This window comes from Ochlerotatus camptorhynchus, unplaced genomic scaffold (assembly GCF_037179485.1).
Source record: "Ochlerotatus camptorhynchus isolate MF236.1 unplaced genomic scaffold, CSIRO-AGI_Acam_v1.1 ptg000040l, whole genome shotgun sequence".
Taxonomy (NCBI): Eukaryota; Metazoa; Arthropoda; class Insecta; order Diptera; family Culicidae; genus Ochlerotatus; species Ochlerotatus camptorhynchus.
Genome location: NW_027040531.1, coordinates 1,730,429 through 1,753,472, shown reverse-complemented (window position 1 = coordinate 1,753,472; position 23,044 = coordinate 1,730,429). Strand labels below are relative to the sequence as shown.

At 44.2% G+C, this 23,044-nt stretch overlaps 2 protein-coding genes across 2 annotated transcripts in view; both read right to left on the bottom strand.

The window, feature by feature from the left end:
• Nucleotides 1-23,044, bottom strand: part of LOC135712932 (facilitated trehalose transporter Tret1-2 homolog) — a 400,438-nt gene that overhangs the window by 374,935 nt on the left and 2,459 nt on the right. The gene's annotated exons all lie outside the window — the stretch shown is intronic.
• LOC135712713 (uncharacterized) lies at nt 736-6,039 on the bottom strand. Its single transcript, XM_065235731.1, has 2 exons — nt 1,941-6,039; nt 736-1,670 (listed from the first exon to the last, which is right to left on the bottom strand). The coding sequence occupies exons 1-2, from the start codon at nt 6,037-6,039 to the stop codon at nt 736-738; spliced, it is 5,034 nt and encodes a 1,677-aa protein (XP_065091803.1).

The window sequence follows — 23,044 nt, the reverse complement described above, 5'->3', positions numbered from 1 at the left end:
CGAGACCGGTTGGTTAATTACCGCCTGTGTTCTGGTTGGCTGCTGGTAGTTTTCCTTGGGGAAGTGAGGTGCGGGGATACTGGACGTAATGGCGATTGGATTTCCTCTGGTCTCTTCGGAACCATCCGGTTGATGTTTCTCCCAAATTAGTACACTGGGCAATCACTTGGTTTGGCAAACTCGCGACACAAGTATAAACTACATTTATTCCCTTTACTACATTTACTACACAGAACAACAACTTAACTCTAACAATTTAAAATGTTCGTCCCCGATGGGAGCATCGACCGTCTTCAACGGCTACCGAAACCAACTGAATTCAAACTCGCTATCTGGTCATCGCTTGACCCATGATCGCGTAGACCAAATCTCCCTCTCGCGCTGTACAAATCTCCGTCCATTCGGTCCATCCTCGCTTCGAACAGTTTTCGCTCGTCTCATCTGCCGCTCTCGATGCCGACCGACCGTAGGTAGCTGGATGATGATGTTGGCTGCTATCCCTTACGTCTGCGCTGCGGAGACCGGACAATAGACCCATCTCGACTCGTAGTCCATTCCCTTTGTTGCCTGCAGATCAGCTGTAGCAGCGACGGTGGTTAACAGCCAGGGATGTAGTGCTCTGGGTGGTTCAGTATCGGACATCCTCACCCACCCAGAAATTCGTAAAAATTTCTGAAAAGAAATAAGAAAACCTCTTCGGAAGGATGGGAGATTGGAAGGGATTTGGATTGGGATTTACAGCGCGATATTCTGGGTGACGTGTTCTTCTTCATCGGTTGGAATAGGAAGAATACAAATCCTTTCCACCGGACGCCTCAGCTCACCGGTGGCAGTCTTAACGGTCACGACTCTGGTAATGTTGTCATCGCCAGGGTGTAGAGCAATGATTCTTCCCATCTTCCAACGGATCGGAGGGAGGTTTTCATCCTTGATGATAACTAGTTTTCCTGGTTCTATGGGAATTGCAGGCTTCCATCTTTTGGTTCTGGCCTGCAGTTGGCTCAAATATTCCCGTCGCCAACGGACCCAGAAATGCTGCAGTTTCTGCTGGATCACTTGGAACTGATTCAGGCGGTTCACCGGGACGGTGAGATGTTCGACATCAGGAAGAGCTTGAAGCGACGAGCCCACAAGGAAGTGCGCCGGTGTCAACGGCTCCAAGTCATCTGGGTCATCCGACATTGGGGTTAACGGACGGGAATTCAGGCAGGCCTCAACCTGCGTTAGCAGCGTGGTATAATCTTCCAATGAAAATACCGCTTCTCCGATAACATTCAGCAAGTGTTTCTTGGCCGACCGGACAGCTGCCTCCCAGAGGCCTCCGAAGTGTGGAGCACTCGGGGGATTGAAGTGCCATTGAATACTGTCCGTGGCGAGCTCGGTAGCGATTCGTTCGTTGTGTTCTCGATCCTTCAGCAAACGGAAGAGTTCGGTCAATTGGTTCCTAGCGCCGACGAAATTTGTGCCATTATCTGAATAGATATCTGAGCATTTTCCTCGCCGCGACACAAATCGTCGCAACGCTTGCATGAATCGCTCTGTTGAAAGGTCAGAAACGAGTTCCAAGTGTACTGCCTTTGTACCGAGACAGATAAACACTGCCACGTAGGCCTTCACGGCCGCGCGTCTCGGAGCTGGTCGTATATAGACGGGGCCAAAGTAGTCCACGCCTGTTTTCGTAAACGGTCGGGATACTGTTACACGAGGTGATGGCAACTCTCCCATGAATTGCTGGACAGTAGACGGTTTAGTACGGTAGCATCTCAAGCACCGATGTACTACCTCTCTTGCTACGTTCCTCCCACCAAGAGGCCAGAATTGCAGCCGAATCGCTCCCAATAGTAGTTGGGGTCCGGCATGTAACAGTCGCTCATGAAAATGTTTCATTATCATACGGGTTAACTGATGACGTGCTGGTAATACTGCGGGATGTTTGGTACCTTCCAGTTCATCGGAATTCTTCAGACGACCTCCTACTCTGATGATTCCATCCTTGCAGATGAACGGATGAAACCACCTCAACGGTGACTTCCTCGATACGTACTCTCCTTTCGATAAAACCCTCCATTCTTCTGCGAAGACTTCTCGTTGGACGTTCCGCAGAATAGCATTTTCAGCAGCCTTCAGCTCCGCTGTGGTTAGGAATCCGTTTGGAGAACGATTTGCTGCTGGGATTTGTAGAAGATTCATCAGCCGTAGCCAATAAGCTGTTCGTCGAATCAGGTCAGCGTACGATCCAAATTTGCTGAGGTACATTTCATTGAATTCCGCTACGGATGATCCGGTACACGCAACTACGGCGCGGCGCCTTTCTTCCTCTCCTGCTTCTAGGTTTTCTTCAACAGCACCAGGCCATGATTCTGGAGCTTGCTTCAACCAATACGGACCTTCCCACCAGAGTTCGTTGTGGACGATGTCTTCAGGTGACACTCCACGTGATATTAGGTCCGCTGGGTTGTCTGTACCGGGTACGTGTCTCCATTGCCATCCTTCCGTTAGCGTTTGAATTTTTGCCACCCTGTTGGCAACGAACGTGGTCCAAGTTGCTGGTGTAGATTCGATCCAACGCAGCACACATGTGGAATCCGTCCAGAAGTACGTCTGAGCCGCCAACCGAATAGAGTTTTTGACCTTCTCGTATAGCTGGGACAATAAGAGCACACCACAGAGCTCTAATCGAGGGATAGACTGACAACGGAGTGGAGCCACCTTGGATCGGGATGATAAGAGTCGAACCTTGATTGCTCCGCTGGAATCCTGACTTCGTAGGTAGATGCAACCACCATACGCCCTTTCAGAAGCATCCGAGAAGCAGTGCATCTCCACGGTCGTGGCATAGGGTATGATAACACAACGATCGACACGAATTTGGTTCAGAAGTGGAAGTTTTTCGTGGAATTTCCGCCAGTTCTCACCCACCGTTGGAGGTACTGGTTGATCCCAATCCAACCGGTTACCGTTTCTGTCCTCTAGCGTCCACAGGTGCTGCATCAAGATTTTGGCAGATGCTGTCGTAGCTCCGATCAGGCCAAGAGGATCAAATAACGTAGCGATGAGTGATAGGATACGGCGCTTCGTTAGTGGGATATGAGGATCTAACTGCGGGACTTCGAACTGGAATCGTAGGGTATCGGTGTTGGGCATCCATGTCAGGCCCAACGTTTTGACCGATTGGTTCGGATCTAGGTTGATTCCGGTACTATTGGGAATAGCCAGATTCTCCGTGGGTACGCCTTCCAAAACTGCGGGAATATTGCAGGACCATTTCCTGAGCTTGAAACCACCGCTTTCCATAATCTCCGTTAGTTGGGATCTGAGGGAGATAGCTGTTTCTAGCTCATCCGTGCCAGTGATTACGTCGTCCATGTAGACGTCCTCACGAATTGCCTTTGCTGCGAGCGGGAAACGGGTTTCTTCGTCAGCTGCCAGCTGCTGAAGAGTACGAGTTGCTAGAAAGGGAGCGGGTTTGGTTCCATACGTGACGGTTTCTAGCTCGTATACCGTAACGTCCTCGTCGGGTGAAAACCGGAAGAGTATCGACTGTAGTGGTCGATCCACTGACGAAGTAAGGATCTGCCGAAACATTTTCTCAACATCCGATACGAGGAGAATCTGCTTTGTCCGGCTCCGTAGAATGATTGCTCTCATATCCTCCTGCACAACTGGTCCCACCAGAAGCACATCGTTCAAGGACACTCCGGATGATGTCTTGCATGAGGCGTCGAAGACAACCCTGACCTTGGTGGTGGTACTCGCCTCCTTGACCACCGGATGATGAGGTAGATAACACCGTTTGGTTGACTCCGTTGCGACGTCTTCGACCCTTCGCATGTGCCCCAATTTCAGGTATTCATCCATGAACGCGACGTACTGTTCCCGTAAATTGGAATCCCTTGCCAACCGTCGTTCTGTTCCAAGAAGACGTCGGAATGCGATGTCCCGTGACTCGCCAAGAGTTGGAAGAACCTCTTCATTTTTTGGTAAGGGAACAGTGTACCGACCGTCCGAACCTCTTTGGACCCCACGTTGGAACAGCTCCTCACAGAGTTTTTCTTCTGGAGAAAAGGAATTGGAGAATTCTACTTCTTCGCATAACCAGAACCGTTCCATCAGCTTCTCCAGTTCCATAGTGGCTGAGAAATGGCAGCTGATTTGAGTGGATCTGCTTGGTGTTGAGCAGCCACCATTGGCTACCCATCCGAATACCGATTCCGCGAGGTTTGGGAGATGGTTCTCGATAGAAAGTCTTCGCCCAGTTTCGAAGAACTCGAAGAAATTCTCGATGCCTAGGATGATGTCGACTCCCTTGGATTGGAAGAAAGCTGGATCCGCCAATTGGATTCCATCCGGTAACTTCCATCCTTCCATGTTGATTGGGGTTGTGGGCAAATTCACGGTAACCTTGGGTAATACTAGGAAGCTCATATCCCGCGAATATTCCGAAACTCGCGAGCAAACCATCATTTGAACCTGGTACTTGGCTTTGCTGGTTGTCTGCCCTATACCAAGAACTGAAATGTCGACCCTTTCTCTGGATAATTTCATTCGTTGGCTCAGTCGCTCCGAAACGAAGTTACTTTCAGCGCCAGAGTCCAGAAGAGCTCTAGCGTTGAACCTTGTACCAAAGTCGTCCTCGACGATGACCACCGCAGTCGCTAGTAGGACTGGCGATGAAATCTTCTGAGCCACATTGCATGTCGTGGTGTTCGTGGTCGCCCCGCTAGCCGGTTGATTCGAATTGGAGCTCTTGGAACCTTGAGAGTTTGAGAGATTATTCCTCCCAGCAGCTGCTGCGGCCATGGTAGCGCCCTTCTCCGGTTGGAAGCACACTAGGGTATGGTGCCGACGATTACACTTCCGACAGGAGAACTTGGATTGGCAATCCTTTGCCTGATGACCGGATCGGAAGCTATTTCGGCAGAGTCCGTTGGATTTCAATAGTGAGTCCCTGTCCGCCACGGATAGTCGTTGGAATGCGGAGCATTGATATAGAAGGTGGTTGTCCTCACAAGCCACACATCTTCCCCCGCTCGATTGAACGGAATTGTAACTGGCCTTCAGCGCTGGAAATTTGGGTTTTGGAGCCGTTTGTTGGTTGTGGACGCCCTTGGAGTCTGCTTGCCTTGGAGGGAGTGATTCCAGTACTTGGATCCGCTTACGAAGGAATTCCGTGAGCTCCTCCAGCGAATCTTGTTCCTTGGAGGCCGAACATTCTTCCCAGGCACGACGGGTGTATGGATCCAACCGCATGGTGATGAGATTTACCAGCAACAGGTTCTTGTAGTCCGCTGGTTCGATGATCTGATCGAGGGTTTGAATGTTACGTTCGAAGCTTTCAACAAAGTTGCGCAGTTCGGATACGGATTCCTTACTTAGGGTCGGAAGCTTCAATAATGATTGGACTTGCTTCTTCTTCAGCAACTTGTTGTTGTTATATCGCTTCAATAGCGTGTCCCAAGCGATCTGGTAATTCGCCTTGGTGATCTTCAACGAGTCGATCAGGCTTTTCGGCTCCCCTTGAAGACACCCTTTAAGGTAATGCAGCTTCTCCACCTCGGGCAAGTCGGTTCTCCAATGAATCAACGAGGTGAATAGATCCCGAAAACTCAACCAATCGTCGATGTCCCCGCTGAACGTCTGGAGATTGATTTGTGGTAATCGGACATGATCAACCACACCTTGCATTTTCGGCTCATGGGTAGACTTTTCCAGTTCAGACGGTTCCCGAAGCAGCTTACTCTTGTCCAATAGGAAAGTTTTGGATTCATAGTACCGATCGCTCAACTGTTTGCGAAGCTTTGCATAATAACCCTCTTCATCCTCAAAATCATCCTGAGATTTTAGCTCAACCAAGTTCTCGCTAAATCTCTCCCACAATTCTTCAATTTTTGATAACCGAACTTCTACCTGAGTGGCGGTTGTTTCATCAGAGAACTTCTGAATGAAAGACGAAATGTCATCGAACGAAGATTTCAAATCGTCCAATTGAATCTTCAGCTGCTTCAGGGTTGCTGATCCTTTCCGGGTGATGGGCGGCATGATGATGTGATGTCGAGCAATCGGTAAAAGAAGTAGTGGTGTAGTATACCGCGTATAGTCTCCGCTTCGGCGGACATATACTGCTCGCTTTTACTGACCTGACAGAACAGGTAACTGTTCTACTGCAAATCCAAGTTGAACCAAAAGTAGCAAAAGGTCCGGTGACGTCACATCAATCTTGCCTCGGTAGGGATCGCTCAGTTCAGGTTGAAGTTCAAAGAAGAGGAGAAAGCGGGGGTGTAATATCCAACGAAAGCCTGGCCTCGGCTGGGCATATACTGTGGCAACCTACCTGGAGGTACCAACAGCAGTACCAATACAAATTGCCCAAATTCGGTGGATTCGGCGGATCGGTGGATAATGCGACTCCAGAACGTAGGTGTGTATAGGTTGTAGTACGAAGAGGAAAATCGATATGTAGCAATCGTATGGCTAGCTTCGGTAGGACATATACCGTAGAACTAACCTGGAGGACTAACGGCTTCACCAACCGAAACGAAAAACCAGTCGAGGATGCAAATTGGGATTATCAGCAGACTTGCTCTAACGAGCAGTTCAAATTGCAGGGCTTGCGTGGCGTTAATTGAAGAGGTTTTTACGGGAATTCCAATTAAAATGGTGTATTTTTGTATAGCCTAGCTCGGCAGTAACATATACAAAAAGGTTCACTCACCGGGGAGGGAGTAAATGGCCGCTCCCTCTTCTGCCACCGTTCACAGCAATCTTCAGGTCCAACGGCTTATGCGGAATGCACAACCGTTTCGTAGTCGAACTGTCCGTTGATAGCCGGCTGGATAGCCGTCCTCAGCTCTCGGTACCACCGAATAGAGCTCCGTTCATGTAACGAATCCAAGAGCATGCGTCGAAAGGTTTGCGTTAGAATCATGCAGTCAATGCTTCGGCTAGACATACACCGAACTTGTGAATATTTACCTGGGCAAGCAGATATTCCTGCTGATTCGGTACTCCAGCTCAGCAAGGGATGGCCAGGGGTTGATCCAAAATCGGCCGATGTTGACTGTATGCAACGAAAGTCCTCCAAAGATTCACAGCATCCACCAGCATGTATTCGCACTCCAAATCCAATAATCCAAAATGGGTTCGATTTTCCATCCAGTTTCCTGATCGGTGATGGCGCAATGTGTCTCCGAACAAAGCTGACAATTGTCCTATTATCACCGACTGGCAATGGCGATCCACCAAAGGAGCCTGGGATCCGCGATGGCGATGTGTCGATTGTGCACTTGCCTCGCGATGGCGATTTTCCGCGGGTGCGATGGCGCTCACAGTTCGGCGCTGTTGGTTTCGGCGTGGCGCACAATTATTCCGTCCAACTGGTCCCCGGGTTAGGTATCCGGCTCGAAGGACCAAATGTTGGTTATCGGCTCTTACCTCCTTCGATTGGCAGTGGATATCATCCGCCGACTCCAACACTGCTTGGGGGGCGAGACCGGTTGGTTAATTACCGCCTGTGTTCTGGTTGGCTGCTGGTAGTTTTCCTTGGGGAAGTGAGGTGCGGGGATACTGGACGTAATGGCGATTGGATTTCCTCTGGTCTCTTCGGAACCATCCGGTTGATGTTTCTCCCAAATTAGTACACTGGGCAATCACTTGGTTTGGCAAACTCGCGACACAAGTATAAACTACATTTATTCCCTTTACTACATTTACTACACAGAACAACAACTTAACTCTAACAATTTAAAATGTTCGTCCCCGATGGGAGCATCGACCGTCTTCAACGGCTACCGAAACCAACTGAATTCAAACTCGCTATCTGGTCATCGCTTGACCCATGATCGCGTAGACCAAATCTCCCTCTCGCGCTGTACAAATCTCCGTCCATTCGGTCCATCCTCGCTTCGAACAGTTTTCGCTCGTCTCATCTGCCGCTCTCGATGCCGACCGACCGTAGGTAGCTGGATGATGATGTTGGCTGCTATCCCTTACGTCTGCGCTGCGGAGACCGGACAATAGACCCATCTCGACTCGTAGTCCATTCCCTTTGTTGCCTGCAGATCAGCTGTAGCAGCGACGGTGGTTAACAGCCAGGGATGTAGTGCTCTGGGTGGTTCAGTATCGGACAAATCATATACCCATCATTTCTAACTGTACATTGGACAATTTTTGATCAATGATTATTTTGAATAAATGAAAGTAAATTTGGATTGATGTTTTCGTATCACATACAATGATAGAAGAGCAATAGTTTGTATCGCTTAACTCGATTTGTTTACATTTGTTACATTGGTCTATTTGAAAAGTGACGCGAGAGTTGCGATGAGCTGACTTTTTTGTTTACCAAGAACTTTTGACAGATCACAGTAGAACTGGCAGTTTATTCTCATATAAGATTTTGCTCCGCCGGGGTTAACCTTAATCGGATGACAGTTCAGTGGTACTGTTTACGTGGACTTGGCCAATTGTTTCTCGGGTAGGTTTTCCCGATAATTTTTCAAACTGCAGTGAGATGTAAACCACACTACTGCAATGTCCACGAGCAACATCCTTTCACCACGCATTTCCTCGAAAATTTTCAAGTTAAAATTCGGAAATTATTTGAAATTTTTGAAAAAAAAAATTGAAAAAACGACTTAGTGCTTGTAAACAGTACCACTGAACTGTCAAAAAAGTTCAGCCGATTAACACTGAGTTAATTTGTGACGTCACGCTGCAGTACCTAATGAATTTCTGCTTTGTTTATGTTTACAATCAGCACCATTATCACCAGATCACTCACACACTCTAGATCTCTAGCTGTCAGTTCCATTGAGAAACGTCTCTTGGATCACCTTATGTAAATAAACACGAGCACTGCACGAGGAAAAGCGTGAGGAGTATTGAGATCTGTTTGCTCTGATCTGATTAATTTACTTATTACAAGCTGTAAAAGTGTTAAATGTCTTCCCAATACAACGCCAGAAGTTTGATCTAATAACAAACTGAATAAGTGTAATTTGCACATACGTTGACACTTTAATTCGACTGTTTTCAATTGATTTAATAATATGTTTTATTCGACGTCTATTAAATGTTCTCCAGCTCCTTTATTAGATTGCATTGCATTACTTTACAATATTGCTAAATAAAGGTGAATACAGTCAGTATAATAGCTCTTATACCACTATGCGTCCATGTTGCAATCACATGATTTGTAAATGCTTTATAAACGACGTATTAGATTCATTATTCGACAACACTGATTCAGTATTACAACAAGACGAAATCAGTAGAGTAGTGGTTACCGTTTCCGCTTTCCAATTAGAAGGTCGTGAGTTCAATCCCAAGCTCAACCCTTTTTAATTTGTGTAGAACATAATTAATTTAAATAGTAATCGTCGATCACATGACTCACGATAATGAATGCATCGATCTAGTTTAAAATATAACCGAGCATCCTTTCTTTCGACTTGGCGATGTGAAGAGGAAACATTGATCTCATTTAAAACAACGATGAATGAATTAATCATTCCCACAGGGCCTTGAAGGAGATAGAGTTGTGATCGGGAGTGCTGATAGGTATTTACTTTCATGCAAGCTTTTATAGATTATTGAGTTGCCCATATGATGAATTCTAGGATAGCTCAAATGACACGGCAAGCGGCTGGTGATCGGAAGGTACATGGTTCGAATCCCATACAACGACACATGTATAAGTATTTAATAAATTTTTTTTTTAATACACTTAAGAAACACACCCTTCCCTGTCCCCCCCCCCCCCAGGTCTCTTATTTTGGGTTGATTTTCCCACAGTTGAATAATCGTTTAATAATAAATGTATAATAATGTCTAATTAAACGTTACTTCACATGAGAATCAAGCGTACACAGCTCGAAAAAGTAGTGTAAATTTCTGTTCAATATGATGCACATAAATGGAGCGTCACATATCATATACGTTTACATTATACATCTTGTAAGGTTCTGACATATTTCATGCAATGTAGCAAATATTGTATACAAAAGCCCATCTTTGTAAACAACATTGTTTGCAAGTTGCTCGGCTGCGTGAAATGAAATACAAGTCTACGTGAATGAATGTTTACATCACATTTAAAATTCAGAATTTTTATCAGTGTATACAGAGCATCACTATTTTAAAGAAGCAGTGATGTCTAATAAACGCTGAATAATCAAAAATTTTCTCGTATAAACTCTGTTACAACTCATATAAGTCAAATTAAAACTTTTCGACATACCTTATACACAGAAAAAAATTCTGAATTTTAACTATCGCGTAAAATTTCCCATTGTTTAATTTTGAGCTATACTTGACATAAACAGCGAAATCGTTTACAAGCTTGCAAACAATATTGCTAATTTATGCGATATTGCGCTTAAATTTACATGAAATATCGCGAAAATTTATGCCAAATCTAGCGTTGATTTTATGTGCGCTATATCTCGTATAAATTTACATGAATTTTTCAAACGGTGTACAACACCAGTAGTTCAATGTTGTGGTTGAATAAATTCTCCAGATTTGTGTGAACAAAGCCTGAACAGAAGTTATTATTAAAAATAGTACAAGTACTATTAAGCATGCAGTTGAATAAAATGCCCAAGAAGTCGTTTCTTCAATAGACGGTTGTTTGTTGGGATGGAGGTTGAAATTTAATTTTTGAGATTTAAATAATTATAATTAATTTTGCGTGTGAAAAGAGCTGTAGGATACTACCATAGAGGTAACTCTAAGACCACTGGGTCCCGAAGAAAATCATTATTATTTTTGGCTCACTCAGTACCAGAACAACGGTCCCAAGCAGTCCCAAGCTATTTCACTCACCCCTGCATGTTCTGCATGAATCCACACACCCCTGATGTTATCTGTCAAACTTTCATAGCGAATCAAAACAAACATAGTGTAGTAATAGAATTTCAACTAGAATAGGGTACGTTAATCGTTTGCTTGGGACCAATAGGCTACTAAAGTGGTGAGCCAATTTAAAATCGTTAGTTTCGTATTGATTGTTGATACTACTTACGGAATACAAATAAAACACAAGTAAAATCTTTAAAGATTAATTGTTTATGTATACATCAGTTGCAAAAAGCACTGTTAAGTTTTTTAATCACTAATATTCAAAACATTTTAAACCTACACAGATAAAAATTCTGAATTTTAAATGTGATGTAAACATTCATTCACGTAGACTTGTATTGCATTTCACGCAACCGAGCAACTTGCAAACAATGTTGTTTACAAAGATGGACTTTTATATACAACATGTGCTACATTGCATGAAATGTGTCAGAACTTTACATGATATATAATGTAAACGTATATGATATGTGACGCTCCATTTATGTGCATCATATTGAACAGAAATTTACTCTACTTTTTCGAACTGTGTTTCATCTAGTTTTATGTGAACATCGTGACAGTCTTCAAAAATAGTGATTTGCAATAACATCATCAAGATAGCTAACTGGTCTGGAATATTATTGTTATTCACCCACTGTATTATACTTATCTAGGTGAACATTTCAAAAGGTCCAATCTGCATTCATCGATTCTCTTCATTGACTTTCTCTTGCGTTAATACTTTAGCTGCAAAAACATTCCTTGCCTTTCTTGATATTCTGGGAGCTAGATATGAACTACCTTTATCAAACTATGTGGCGAAAATAGTGCGAAATCTATTTGCTTATCCGTGGTTATTGTGGTATCTAACAGATACGATGTTGGTGTTTACTTCAGTGTGTAATGATATGTCGAAGAAGAGAGTTTGTGTTTGATGGCGAGTGCACTTATTGGAGACATAAAATGGTGTAAACTTTTGCACATTGGCGATCCTGCCTAAACATAAAGAACCTCAAGAAGACGTTGAAGTACAAGCTGGGGGAAGCAACGGAATATTGATTGAACCCAAATGGAACAAATTGAAGGATTCGGTGAGAAGCAACAACACTGATGGATCACGCATTGATGGATCCACTGGCTTCGGCGTCTTCAATGAATACTCAACCGGCTTTCGGAAACTTCAGGAACCTTGTTCCGTTTATGTTGCTGAGCTAGCAGCAATCAACTTCGCATTGGGGATGATTTCAGATATGCCCATAGACCATTACTTCATCTTCTCGGATAGTCTCAGTTCGATTGAGGCTATTCGGTCGATGAAACAAGGTAGGCACTCATCTTAATTCCTTTCAAAGGTAAGGGTGCATATATGATTACCTGTGTATAGGTCCCCTTACATTGCTCAATCCCAGGCAATGAGAAGGTAGACTCTCTTGCAAAGGTGGGCGCACAACAAAGCGTGATTTATGATAGAAGAATTTCACATGATGAATTTTTCCCATTAGTACGTCAGAGTTCTCTTTTAAGTTGGCAAAACGATTGGACAAGTAATTCTCTTGGGCGGTGGTTACATTCCATTATTCGAAATGTTTCTTCGAGAGCGTGGTTCAAAGGTCTGGATGTAAGTCGGGGATTCATTCGAGTGATGTCAAGACTTATATCCAACCACTACTCGCTAGACACACATCTCTATAGAATAAACCTCGTTGACAGCAATATATGTAGCTGCAGAACCGGTTATAATGACATCGATACTGCCCGGGTAATGACGCCTCCAGAGCACGAGTATTGGATACCCTAGTGGCCCGAGGTAGACAACCCTTCCATGAAGTAAGAGATGTATTGGGAACACGTGATCTTCCCTACATGCAAGCGATCTACAAATTCCTTTGTTTGTCTGATGTTAAAGTTTGATATGACCATCCCCTCCTTTCCAAACAATTTCCCGCCATTGTGTCCCAGTCTTATTATCCTCCGGTTCCTGTGCTACTTGCCCCTGCCCAGCCAGGATTTGGTCAACCGCCCAAGAGTAGTATCTGAAGGAGGCTTCAGAGACCAGTTTCCTACCTAGCTCCTTCCAAGCGAAATTGTTACCCATTAACCTCGAGCCCGCCACTAACCTAGAACTACTGCTATTTAAAATGTAAATTCAAACATTACTGATTTTGGCTCCGCAAAGTGTCACACACGACTGAGCCTAGTAAATAAACGAACTAGTAAAAAAAAACATATAGAAGAAGAAGAAGCAACAGACGAGAAACGGCCTAATCAGGGTGGCCTGTTATATAGGAAAGTTGAGTTGAGTTGAGCACCAAGTGAGTATTTGGTATCTTGCGCTGAGCTTTGCTCATATCCAAGACCAAGTGAAAATAAAATAAAAGATCTTGTGCTGAGTTTAGCTCATACACATGATAGTGCAGAAAAATATTACTTGCACAAAGTTTAGCTCATAGCCAAGGTAATGTAAAAAAGGAATATTTGCGCTGAGTTTAGCTCATAGCCAAGAGAGTAAACCGACAAGAAAAAGCTTGAGCTGGGTGTAGCCCATAGCCAAGATTATAAAAAAAGAAAAAAATGGCAGATTTAAATACCATTTCATTGACAACAAAGAAAACAATAAACATGAGATAAAAAATGCACAGGTGAAATTGGTATGACAGAAGGAAATCCATTGAAACGACTAAGTAAAAGGCAAGGTTGTGGGCCTAGTAAAATTATCATATACCCGAAAATAAACTACTCATAGTACCATAAGCGGGAGGAGATGGACGTATTTTTGCACGACAAGCATTGATTTGCGATTTCTATCCTACATTTGGTGCAATGGGAGGATGTGGTATCTAACAGATACGATGTTGGTGTTTACTTCAGTGTGTAATGAGATGTCGAAGAAGAGAGTTTGTGTTTGATGGCGAGTGCACTTATTGGAGATATAAAATGGTGTAAAGTTTGGGATACCATGAAGAGAATCGATCAATGCAGATAGGACCTTTTGAAATGTTCTCATGAAATCAAGCTGAACATTGCATTAGGTCCTAAGTGACATTGATCGATTCTCTTCGTCGACATTCTGTTACGTTAATAACCGTTTCTTGTTGTGTTTGTCGTATTAGATGCTAGATAAAAAATATCAATCTGTGACAAAGTAGACGAAGAGATTCTGTCATTGTTACTTAGGACCTAATGCAATTTTCAGCTTGAAATATGCGCTCCAGTGCAACGAAAATAAATACACAGGCCCTGTAACGTTGATCAAGGCGTTTCCGGTGCAATCTTCAAAATAGTAAATTTGGTGAAAGACTTAAAAAAAAGGGATTTCTCGATTACTTTTTTTAATGAACGTAACTGCTTCTGTAAACAATGCATTTGATTGTCGGTTTGGCGTAACTGGTAGCTCACCCACGCATACTAACACCACTATCAGGTAGTGATGGTAATGTTAGCATGTGTGGGTGAGCTACCAGTTAAGCCAAATCGACGAGCAAATGCATTGTTTACAAACAGGCATGGAAAATCATTTGCATTTATTTCATACATTCATATACATTCATGAGCCGGCGCCGGTGGTGTAGTGGTAAGCGTGACTGCTTTCTAACACCCCGATGGGTCTGGGTTCAATCCCAGCCGAGGTCGGTGGGATTTTTCTGAGGCATAAAAATCTCTGGTCACGTCTTCCTTCAGAAGGGAAGTAAAGCCGTTGGTCCCGGCCCATGTGTGTTGAATGGGTGCGATATACTACGCAGGTGTGGAAGCTGCCTTCCTGCACATTCGTTTGTCGTCAATGGATGGCAATCGACGTCCGTCGGTGATTGGCACTAGATTGCGGAACAGAGACCGACGTTAAATAAAGGAAAGAATATACATTCATTTGCCTCTAACTTTTTTCATCATGAACCCGAAGGGATTATAAACATTTTTAACCATTTTTGGTAAGGTCAAGTAATGGTTCGCATTTATGCGGGAAATGAGTAGTAAACAAAAATATCACCAGACGAAAACGTAAACAAAAATATGGCCAGACGGAATTACTTAACTAAATCGGAACAAATAAAAACCAAGTGAGTTCTTTCATTTTAAAAATATACCGGTTTTCATCTGAAAGAGCTTCATGTTCTGCGCACAATGATTAAAACTAAGCTTTTTACACATACAGTACTGCCCTTTTTAGCATATTCGTGAAAACAGTAAGCTGAGAAAAACGCTGTTGAAATTTTTATTCTCTATGGATTCTTATGGACGGGACAACGAAGTTTTGGTATTTTTCGCGACATTTTCTAACCAAAGTAGGAAACTTTTCCTGTTCATTGTGAAGTTATGGTACTTAACAATCGATTGCAATGTATAACTCATTTTCGCCAAAAATGCTAATGGGACAGTTATGCCGCAGAGGGCAGAGTAGCCCCTCCATATATGCGGTGGGTGAAACCGTCCACCCAGCGTTGTTTCTCGGCTATCCTTCAACCAATTCGTTGATTTTTTGTATGTGATTAGTGGCAACCATAAACTAGTTATCTACAGAAAAAAAAACTCAATTTGTTGAAGGACAGCTGAGAAATAGCGGTGGGTGGACGTTACCACCCATCGCATATATGGAGGCGTTACTATAGCTAACCAATTGACATCTACAGCATCAATATGAAGTGAGCACGAAGAAGAACATTGCTGTATTTTAAATGCTGTTTTGACACATGAAATGCATTTCCGTAAACGAATGCCGAGTGTAAAACAGTAAGTGCTGATTTTTCAATGCGGCTGGCAAAATTACCAGCTCTGACACGGACCCGAGTGGATTGTCCCCAGGGACGCCAGATTTGAGGATGTTTTAAATTCTGTGAAGAAATTTTTGCTTCCGCCGACATTTTGAAGACATATTATGTTTTATGACGAAGTTTGAAAATGAGGAAGAGTTCCAAAGGCTTATTGAATTTTGAGCTGATAAGCAAATATTTTGGCTATAGAAATGAAAATGTTGACAATGAATAATGTACCGCAGACCCCCGTTAATCTGAACGATACTCCCTGCATATGAACGGGGTTCCTTCTTAATTTAAACTTCTAGAAATCATTGATTTGATTCTGTATTTCGTTTTGCATCGTTCAATTTTGCTTTTATCCATTCCATGTGCTAAATGACGATAGAGCAATTTTTAGTTTGAAATGCGTGCAGATTAGCGGGGTCCAAAAATTCATATTAAAAACGGTCTCATTACCGGGGATCCATGGTAGTTATAGTCCGTTTTTAGAATTTTGCTTAATCGACTTGAAAATTCACAGGACTTTACTGGAATCTTCGATTAGATGAAGACCGTCACAATAATACATGATCAACCGTAAGCCATGAAACATATCCAGAGCGCTTCATTAAAATCTTCGATCAGCTGGAAAACTTCCTGATCAACCATCTGCTGTATTGGGAGAAAATCAGAGCGACGTCATTTGAATTTTTGAACAGAGGACTTATTTGAAATGTATGATCAGCTGCTAGTGGCATCCCACTCCAAACTATAGGTCCAATACTAATTAAGTATTATTTTATTCCTCTTAAATATTTTTAAATATTTTAAAATATGTTTTATCTTGACGTTATTTTGATCTTAGTAAGTCTTGGCTGTAACATTGGTTTCTAGTGTAATTGTTTTTCATGTCGATATCAAACATTACGCGTTAGAAAGTGAATTGTGCAAAATGTCTGCCGAAGAGCTTTACGGTAAGCAAAGTAACTATTTATTTACTTTATATTTTGATGATTTGAATATAATTTAATTGACTATTGCTGTTACTCATTAAGTATTCAATATTCTAGTAGCAGTCATCGTTAAACGGGACTTTGGTAAGGTTTCTGTAAAGAAGCAAGAGGTGCTGAACGTACTGGCATATTCAGGTAGCCTAATCATAGTGCTTTTGAAGCTACCTCAAAATTAGAAGAGGACATGAGGACGATGGCAGAGTAAATTAGGAACTACACGATGTTAACTATGCAGTCTGGTATGGGGACTTCAGTGAAACTCCGAGAACTTCCACCTGTTTATCCAAATGTTACCCCTAACCTCAAGCATGCCGCAAGTAATCGACCTTCGTTCCGCTAACATTAGTTTTAAGAAAACTTTGTCAAAAATTGGACTTCGGCTTTGTGAAGCTAATGCAAATGAGCCTTAATAAATAAACGAATTACATATTATAAATAAAATACATGGTTTACATTTGGCGCACTGTCCTTTTACATGTATGTCTAGTACTGAATTTTATCATTGGATTCAAATTAAACCCTTATATATTTCTATCTATCTATTATCTATCCACCCTTATTCTGATCGGAAAAGATATTCAGTTAAACAAATTATGACAAATCCGTTTCGGTCCAAATAGGGAATAGGAGTGAATGTCATAATAAAACTTGTTCAGGCGAAGTGTGTTTGCTCAAATACTATCTCAACTATAGCTACTTAAATAAAAGCAACGGGTACTTCAGATTGAGAATCGGTGCAACTGGAGGAGATTTTTGACGTAGAACTACGTCTTTGTCGACTATACTGGGGTGCAAGTCAAAAAATATGTGTGGTGAAGGAGTGTTAGGTTTTGAACGCTTGTAACTTTGTCATTTATAGATGAAATTAAAATCCAAATACGCCAATCGATAGGATATTACATTACGAACCTGTTGAAATAAATATTTTTCCAATTTTTCTGTAATTAAACTTCTGAAAATGTACAAACGATAATTTTATCACTGATTTCATGAAATAAGCCTTTTTCCCAAACCCAGTCATCATAAACGAATACCACTTGGTTGCACATCATTCTGCTTGAACTTGAAATGATATAAATCAGCGCTGCTCTCATGCCACTGCTCATTAACGCTTCGGACGGCGTGGCGCTTGGTCCTACAGCAAGTAGGACCAAATCAGCGGCTTAAGGTGGATCACGGCGTGACCACAATGAGGAAAAGCAAAAATGTAAACCCTCCGCCCTTCACAACAATCTCTCGCCCCCCCCTCAACAACCTCTCGCCCCTTTAACAACCTCTCCTACCCTCCCCCCCCCCCACCATCAAACCTCTCCTACCCTTCTCTCCACCATCAAATCCTTCCTACCCCCCCCCTAAAATACCTCTCCTAAACCCCCCCCTCAAATACCTCTCCTAACCCCCCCCCCCCCCCCCCAACAAAAAATAACCGAAAGCGAGACAGACTTTGACGATCCCTTTTTCCGGGAAATAAATTTTAAACATACCACAATCATTAGTAAAACCAAGTTTTACCAAATTTGAACAAAAAATTGCTTTGAAGACATGTTTGATGACATTCAGTTGGTGAATTACACACAACTGACGGTAAAACACTTTAAACTTTTGACTTAAAAAAATGATCTTTATTTCTTGTGTTTGTGTGGTTTACATTGATGAATTTTTCAAGTGACACAGATGCGTCTTTTCAACTTTAGTTCATTTGAGATTTTAATTATTATTTACAGTTACTAGTCCTATCAGGCCTATTTTAAAGTATGACCACCTAAGTGGGATTGGTTTGATTTGGATTGGAAAAAAGGAGACTACTTATAACTACTATTTACAACTACAACTAACCTACAACTACTATATACACCTAACCTACTATATACAAATTGCTTATCAAAGCATGTTCTGATAAATTACATTTTTCTGCAAATTTAGTCTTAATTTCGTTAATTCTTGAATCTATTTTGGCAATTTCTGCCTCTTCGTGTAAATTTGTTATTCTAGTGTCGAAAGGACGATCAAGAACCATCCTCAGCACTCTATTCTGTGCGACCTGAATTTTGTTCCTGTGAGTCTGTGCACATGATTCCCACACCGGAGCTGCGTAGAGGATCGCAGGTGCTATGATTTGTTTGTAGACGGCCAGTTTGTTCACCCTTGAGAGGCGGGATCTGCGGCAAATCAGCGGATACAGACACCTAACCAAGGCAGAACACTTGATTACGGTTTTCTCCACATGCGAACGGAAGAGAAGCTTTTCATCGAACAACATCCCGAGATAGGTTACTTCGGCGGACCACTCAACCCTTGTGCCATCCATGATTACAGTACAAGATGGAGCCGGTTTCAGTTTGGGCGACTGCCGATGGAGGAACATGATCGCTTGTGTTTTGGTGGCATTGATTTTGATTTTCCACGTGGTGGCATAATCAGCAAAGGCGTTAAGGCATCGTTGAAGTTTGTTCGTTATTTCGCGAGGCATCCTTCCTTTGACGGCTATTGCGGTATCATCTGCGAACAGGAAAAACACGCAACCGTCGCCGAGGGGAGGAATGTCGGAAGTGTAAATGCTGTAAAGCAAGGGGCCCAGCAGACTACCTTGCGGGACTCCTGCTGGGATGGAAAACGTGTCGGAAAGACAACCATTCAACGATACCTTAAACGACCTTTGCTGGAGGTAGTTACGGGTGATTTTAATAAGATGTAAAGGAAAGTTGAAGTTACAAAGCTTGTACACAAGTCCATCATGCCAAACATTGTCAAACGCCTTTTCAACGTCTAACAAGGCCATGGCTGTGGACTTGGATACAGCTTTGTTACTTCGGATGTTATTCATCACCCGTACTAGCTGGTGATTGGTGGAGTGCCCCTTTCTGAACCCAAATTGTTCCGGAAGGAGAATGTTATTTTCCTCGACAAACTTGAGCAAACGATTGAGAATGAGTTTCTCGAACAATTTGCTCAGCGCTGAAAGGAGGCTGATTGGTCTGTAGCTTGAAGACAATGTTGGATCCTTACCGGGTTTGCGGATCGGTATGATTTTTGCTACTTTCCAGATGCTTGGAAAGTAGTGCAGTTCCAAACATCTGTTGAAGATAGCGGTTAGAAGAGACTGCACTTTCATGCTGAGTCTCTTCAAGATCAAGTTGAATATACCGTCAAACCCGGGAGCCTTCATGTTCTTGGTGCATTTCAGCGCTGAGCAAATTTGTTGTACTGTAATCATATCCGCCGGAGGCACGACACAAGGGGAGGCATCTAGGTTTTGAACGCATTGCGCAACCTGATCATCGAGCGGACTTTGGATAGTCGAGCCAAGCAAATGCGATGAAGCGACATGCTTGCCGATCGCATTTGCTTTCTCCTGTGGGGTAATTAAAAGCCGATCGTCATCATTTTCGACTTTGAGAGGTGGAACGGGTTTGGGATGATTTTTCAGGACCTTGGCTACCTTCCAGAATGGTCTGGAGCGGTCGTCCAGATTCTGGACAACACGCCCGAAACTTTCATTTCGGAGTGAGTCCATTCTGGAAGCAATCTGCCTATTCAGATCGGCCATTTCACGTTTTTTGCCCAGATCTCCAGTCCTCTGAAACTGGCGTCTACGAACATTTCTCAACCGAATCAGTAATTGGGTGTGGGAATCAATAGCAACAAACTTACCCCTCACAGGAACTTGTCGAACGTATGCCTCGTCAGCCATGGATATGGCCTGTTGGAGCCCTTCCAACGTCCGGTCGATGTCATCTACGGTGTTGAGTAGTGGATTTTCATCGATGTTGCTGTCCACCATTCGTCCGTACTGCACCCAGTTGACATGGTGGTAGTCTTTACGCAGGCAGCTTCTAGCAGGAACCACATTGACACCGACTTCAGTCACCACCGGTTGGTGGTCGGAGCTGAGATCGTTGTGCGCCTCCGGCTTGGATAGTCCGATGTTTGACAGGAAAAAGTCCAGCGTGGAGGGATTTCCCGCCGGAGAGATGAAAGTTGGTTCGTCCGGAAATTGCACAGTGTACAGACCATGTTGTGCGTGGTCGAACAATAGACATCCGTTCCGGTTCCTCTGGTAGTTCCTCCAAGCTTCATGGCGGGCGTTCAGGTCGCCCCCAACGATGAATCGGGAGCTAGTACGGGTGATGGCGGTCAGGTCCTTCTTGAATTGGATTCCTAATCCGTTGCTTGCGGTACACTGGCGTGGGCAGTAAACAGCGATGAACCGGACGTTTCCAGTTGGTGATTCCACCTCCACACTAATGGCCTCGATGATAGAAGTGCGGATGTGGGGCAGAGTGCAAAACTTGAATCCCTTTCTGACGATGACCGCTACACCACCCCCCCTGGAGCTGGTGCGATCAAGCCGCATAATGTAGTGGTCAGGCAACCAGAAGCTGTCACCGGACTTTAGGTGGGTCTCGGTTAGAAGAACCACGTCGATGCTATGCTTGCGGAGGAAGTCGGCAAGCTCAATCTGTTTTGCTCTTACAGAGCAAGCGTTCCAAGTAGCGATGGTTAGCGGTTTAGACACCATACTGGATGATGAACTTACCGAGCACTTGGATCTGTTCGGGCTTATTGCGGCACTTACGTAGAGCACCGGTCATGTTGACGAAAATTTCCATCAGTTCATCCGCTGAAAACAGATCGGGGTTGTTGTTTTGCGCTGGTGGTTGTCTCCAGAATCCAGGGGGGAATGGAGAGCTTTGGCCAGCAGAATCACCAGAAGTTGCTTGAGCGGAATGCACCCGCGAATTCGCTTGCCTTTGCTGAGGAGCACGAAGAGGCGGGAAATCCTCCGTCCGAAATGCCGGGACTTTGTCCTTCTTGCGTCCTGGTTGGTTGTTAGCTGCTGCCTGTTTTCGGATGCGTTTGAAGTCCTCGCGTTTGGAGCACTGTCTGTCGGAACCTTGGTGAGCACCACCACAGTTGGCGCATTTTAACGCCACGGCTTCATCCGCAGGGCAGTCGGAAGTGGCGTGGTCTTGAGCACAATTGCCGCAGCGTGGCTTAATGTTACAGTTGCGGGTGCCGTGTCCAAAGTTCAGACACCGTTGGCACTGAGTCACATCGCGATGGCCGCCACGGTATGGCTCCCAGCGGACGATGATGCAATTGATGGAGCGGATGGCTTTCAGCGCGTTGAGTGTCACCGTTCCCTTCTGGAAGTGTACCAGGAAAAGGCTATCCGGATACGCCTTCACATTCTCGTCTCTCCTTGTCATCCGATAGACGGCACTTGGGGCCAGCTTGTACCGGTCCCTGATTTCAGCTTCGATAAACTTCGGGTCGAAGTTTGGTAGGCCCCTGATGACGACCTTGAATGGTTTCTCACCGGGAATGTCGTGGGTGAAGAATTCCACCTTGGAAGTCCTCAGGTGGGCGACGACCAAGTCATACTCCGCTTTGGTACGGAGCACTACCTTGGTGCCGACTCTGCCCAACTTGTATTCGGCTTTAACGCCCAGCGTCGCTAGGTCCGCGATGAGCTCATTAAGATGAGCATTTTTTACTACCAATGGAGGTAGCTTCACTTTTGCCGCACTCGGGCCGGCAGAATTTTCGTTGTCGATGGTGTCGCCGAAATCACCGATGTCGCTGGCGTTCGTTGCTGTGACGTCATCACGTCCACTCGTACCATCGGACTGGCCTTGGTTTTTCTTCCTCTTCTTGGATCGCTTCACCGTGGCGGAGGTGGTATTCCCAACATCGGTGGGAAGAGTAGCGTACCTATTTGAAATAGGTACACTCGTGCTACACTCACCACTGTTCTTTTCCGCTTTCTCACGGAGCCTGCTCCGGGAGCGCTGTCTTCCCATCACACGATGCGACCGACACTACTGACGACGCGAATAAACGTTTGGAATAACTGACGGTAAAACATATCTGGTGCCTCTACATGTGCAATTATATTAACATCCAAAGTCCATCCTATTTTACATATTCTGTACAAAAGAAACTTTCTGCTCCGCCCCATTCATAAAAAACTGCGGGAAATCCTATCAGGTTCTGAACCTGAAAAGATATAAAAGAGCGCTGCTGTCATGCTTTTGCTCATTGTCGCTTCGGACGGCGTGGCGCTTGGTCCTGCAGTAATCAGGACCAAATCAGCGACTTAAGGTGGATCACAGCGTGACCACAATAATGACGTAAACCCCCTCCCCCTTTCACAACAACCTCTCCCTCTCCCCCCTTCACAACAATCTCTTCCCCTCCCCCCTTCACAACAATCTCTCCCCTCCCTCAACGACCTCTCCTAACCCCCCACCACCACTCATCAACAACCTTTCCTAACCTAACTCCCACTCATCAACAACCTTTCCTACCCCCCCTCACCCCTCAACAACCTTTCCTAACCCCCCCCCCCCCACCCCTCAAATACCGCTCCTAACAAATCAATATCTATGTGTCGGCCACATAGTGGAAATGACGGCTTCGGCTTGCCAGACTATTTTCGGCAACCCAAATTGAAAC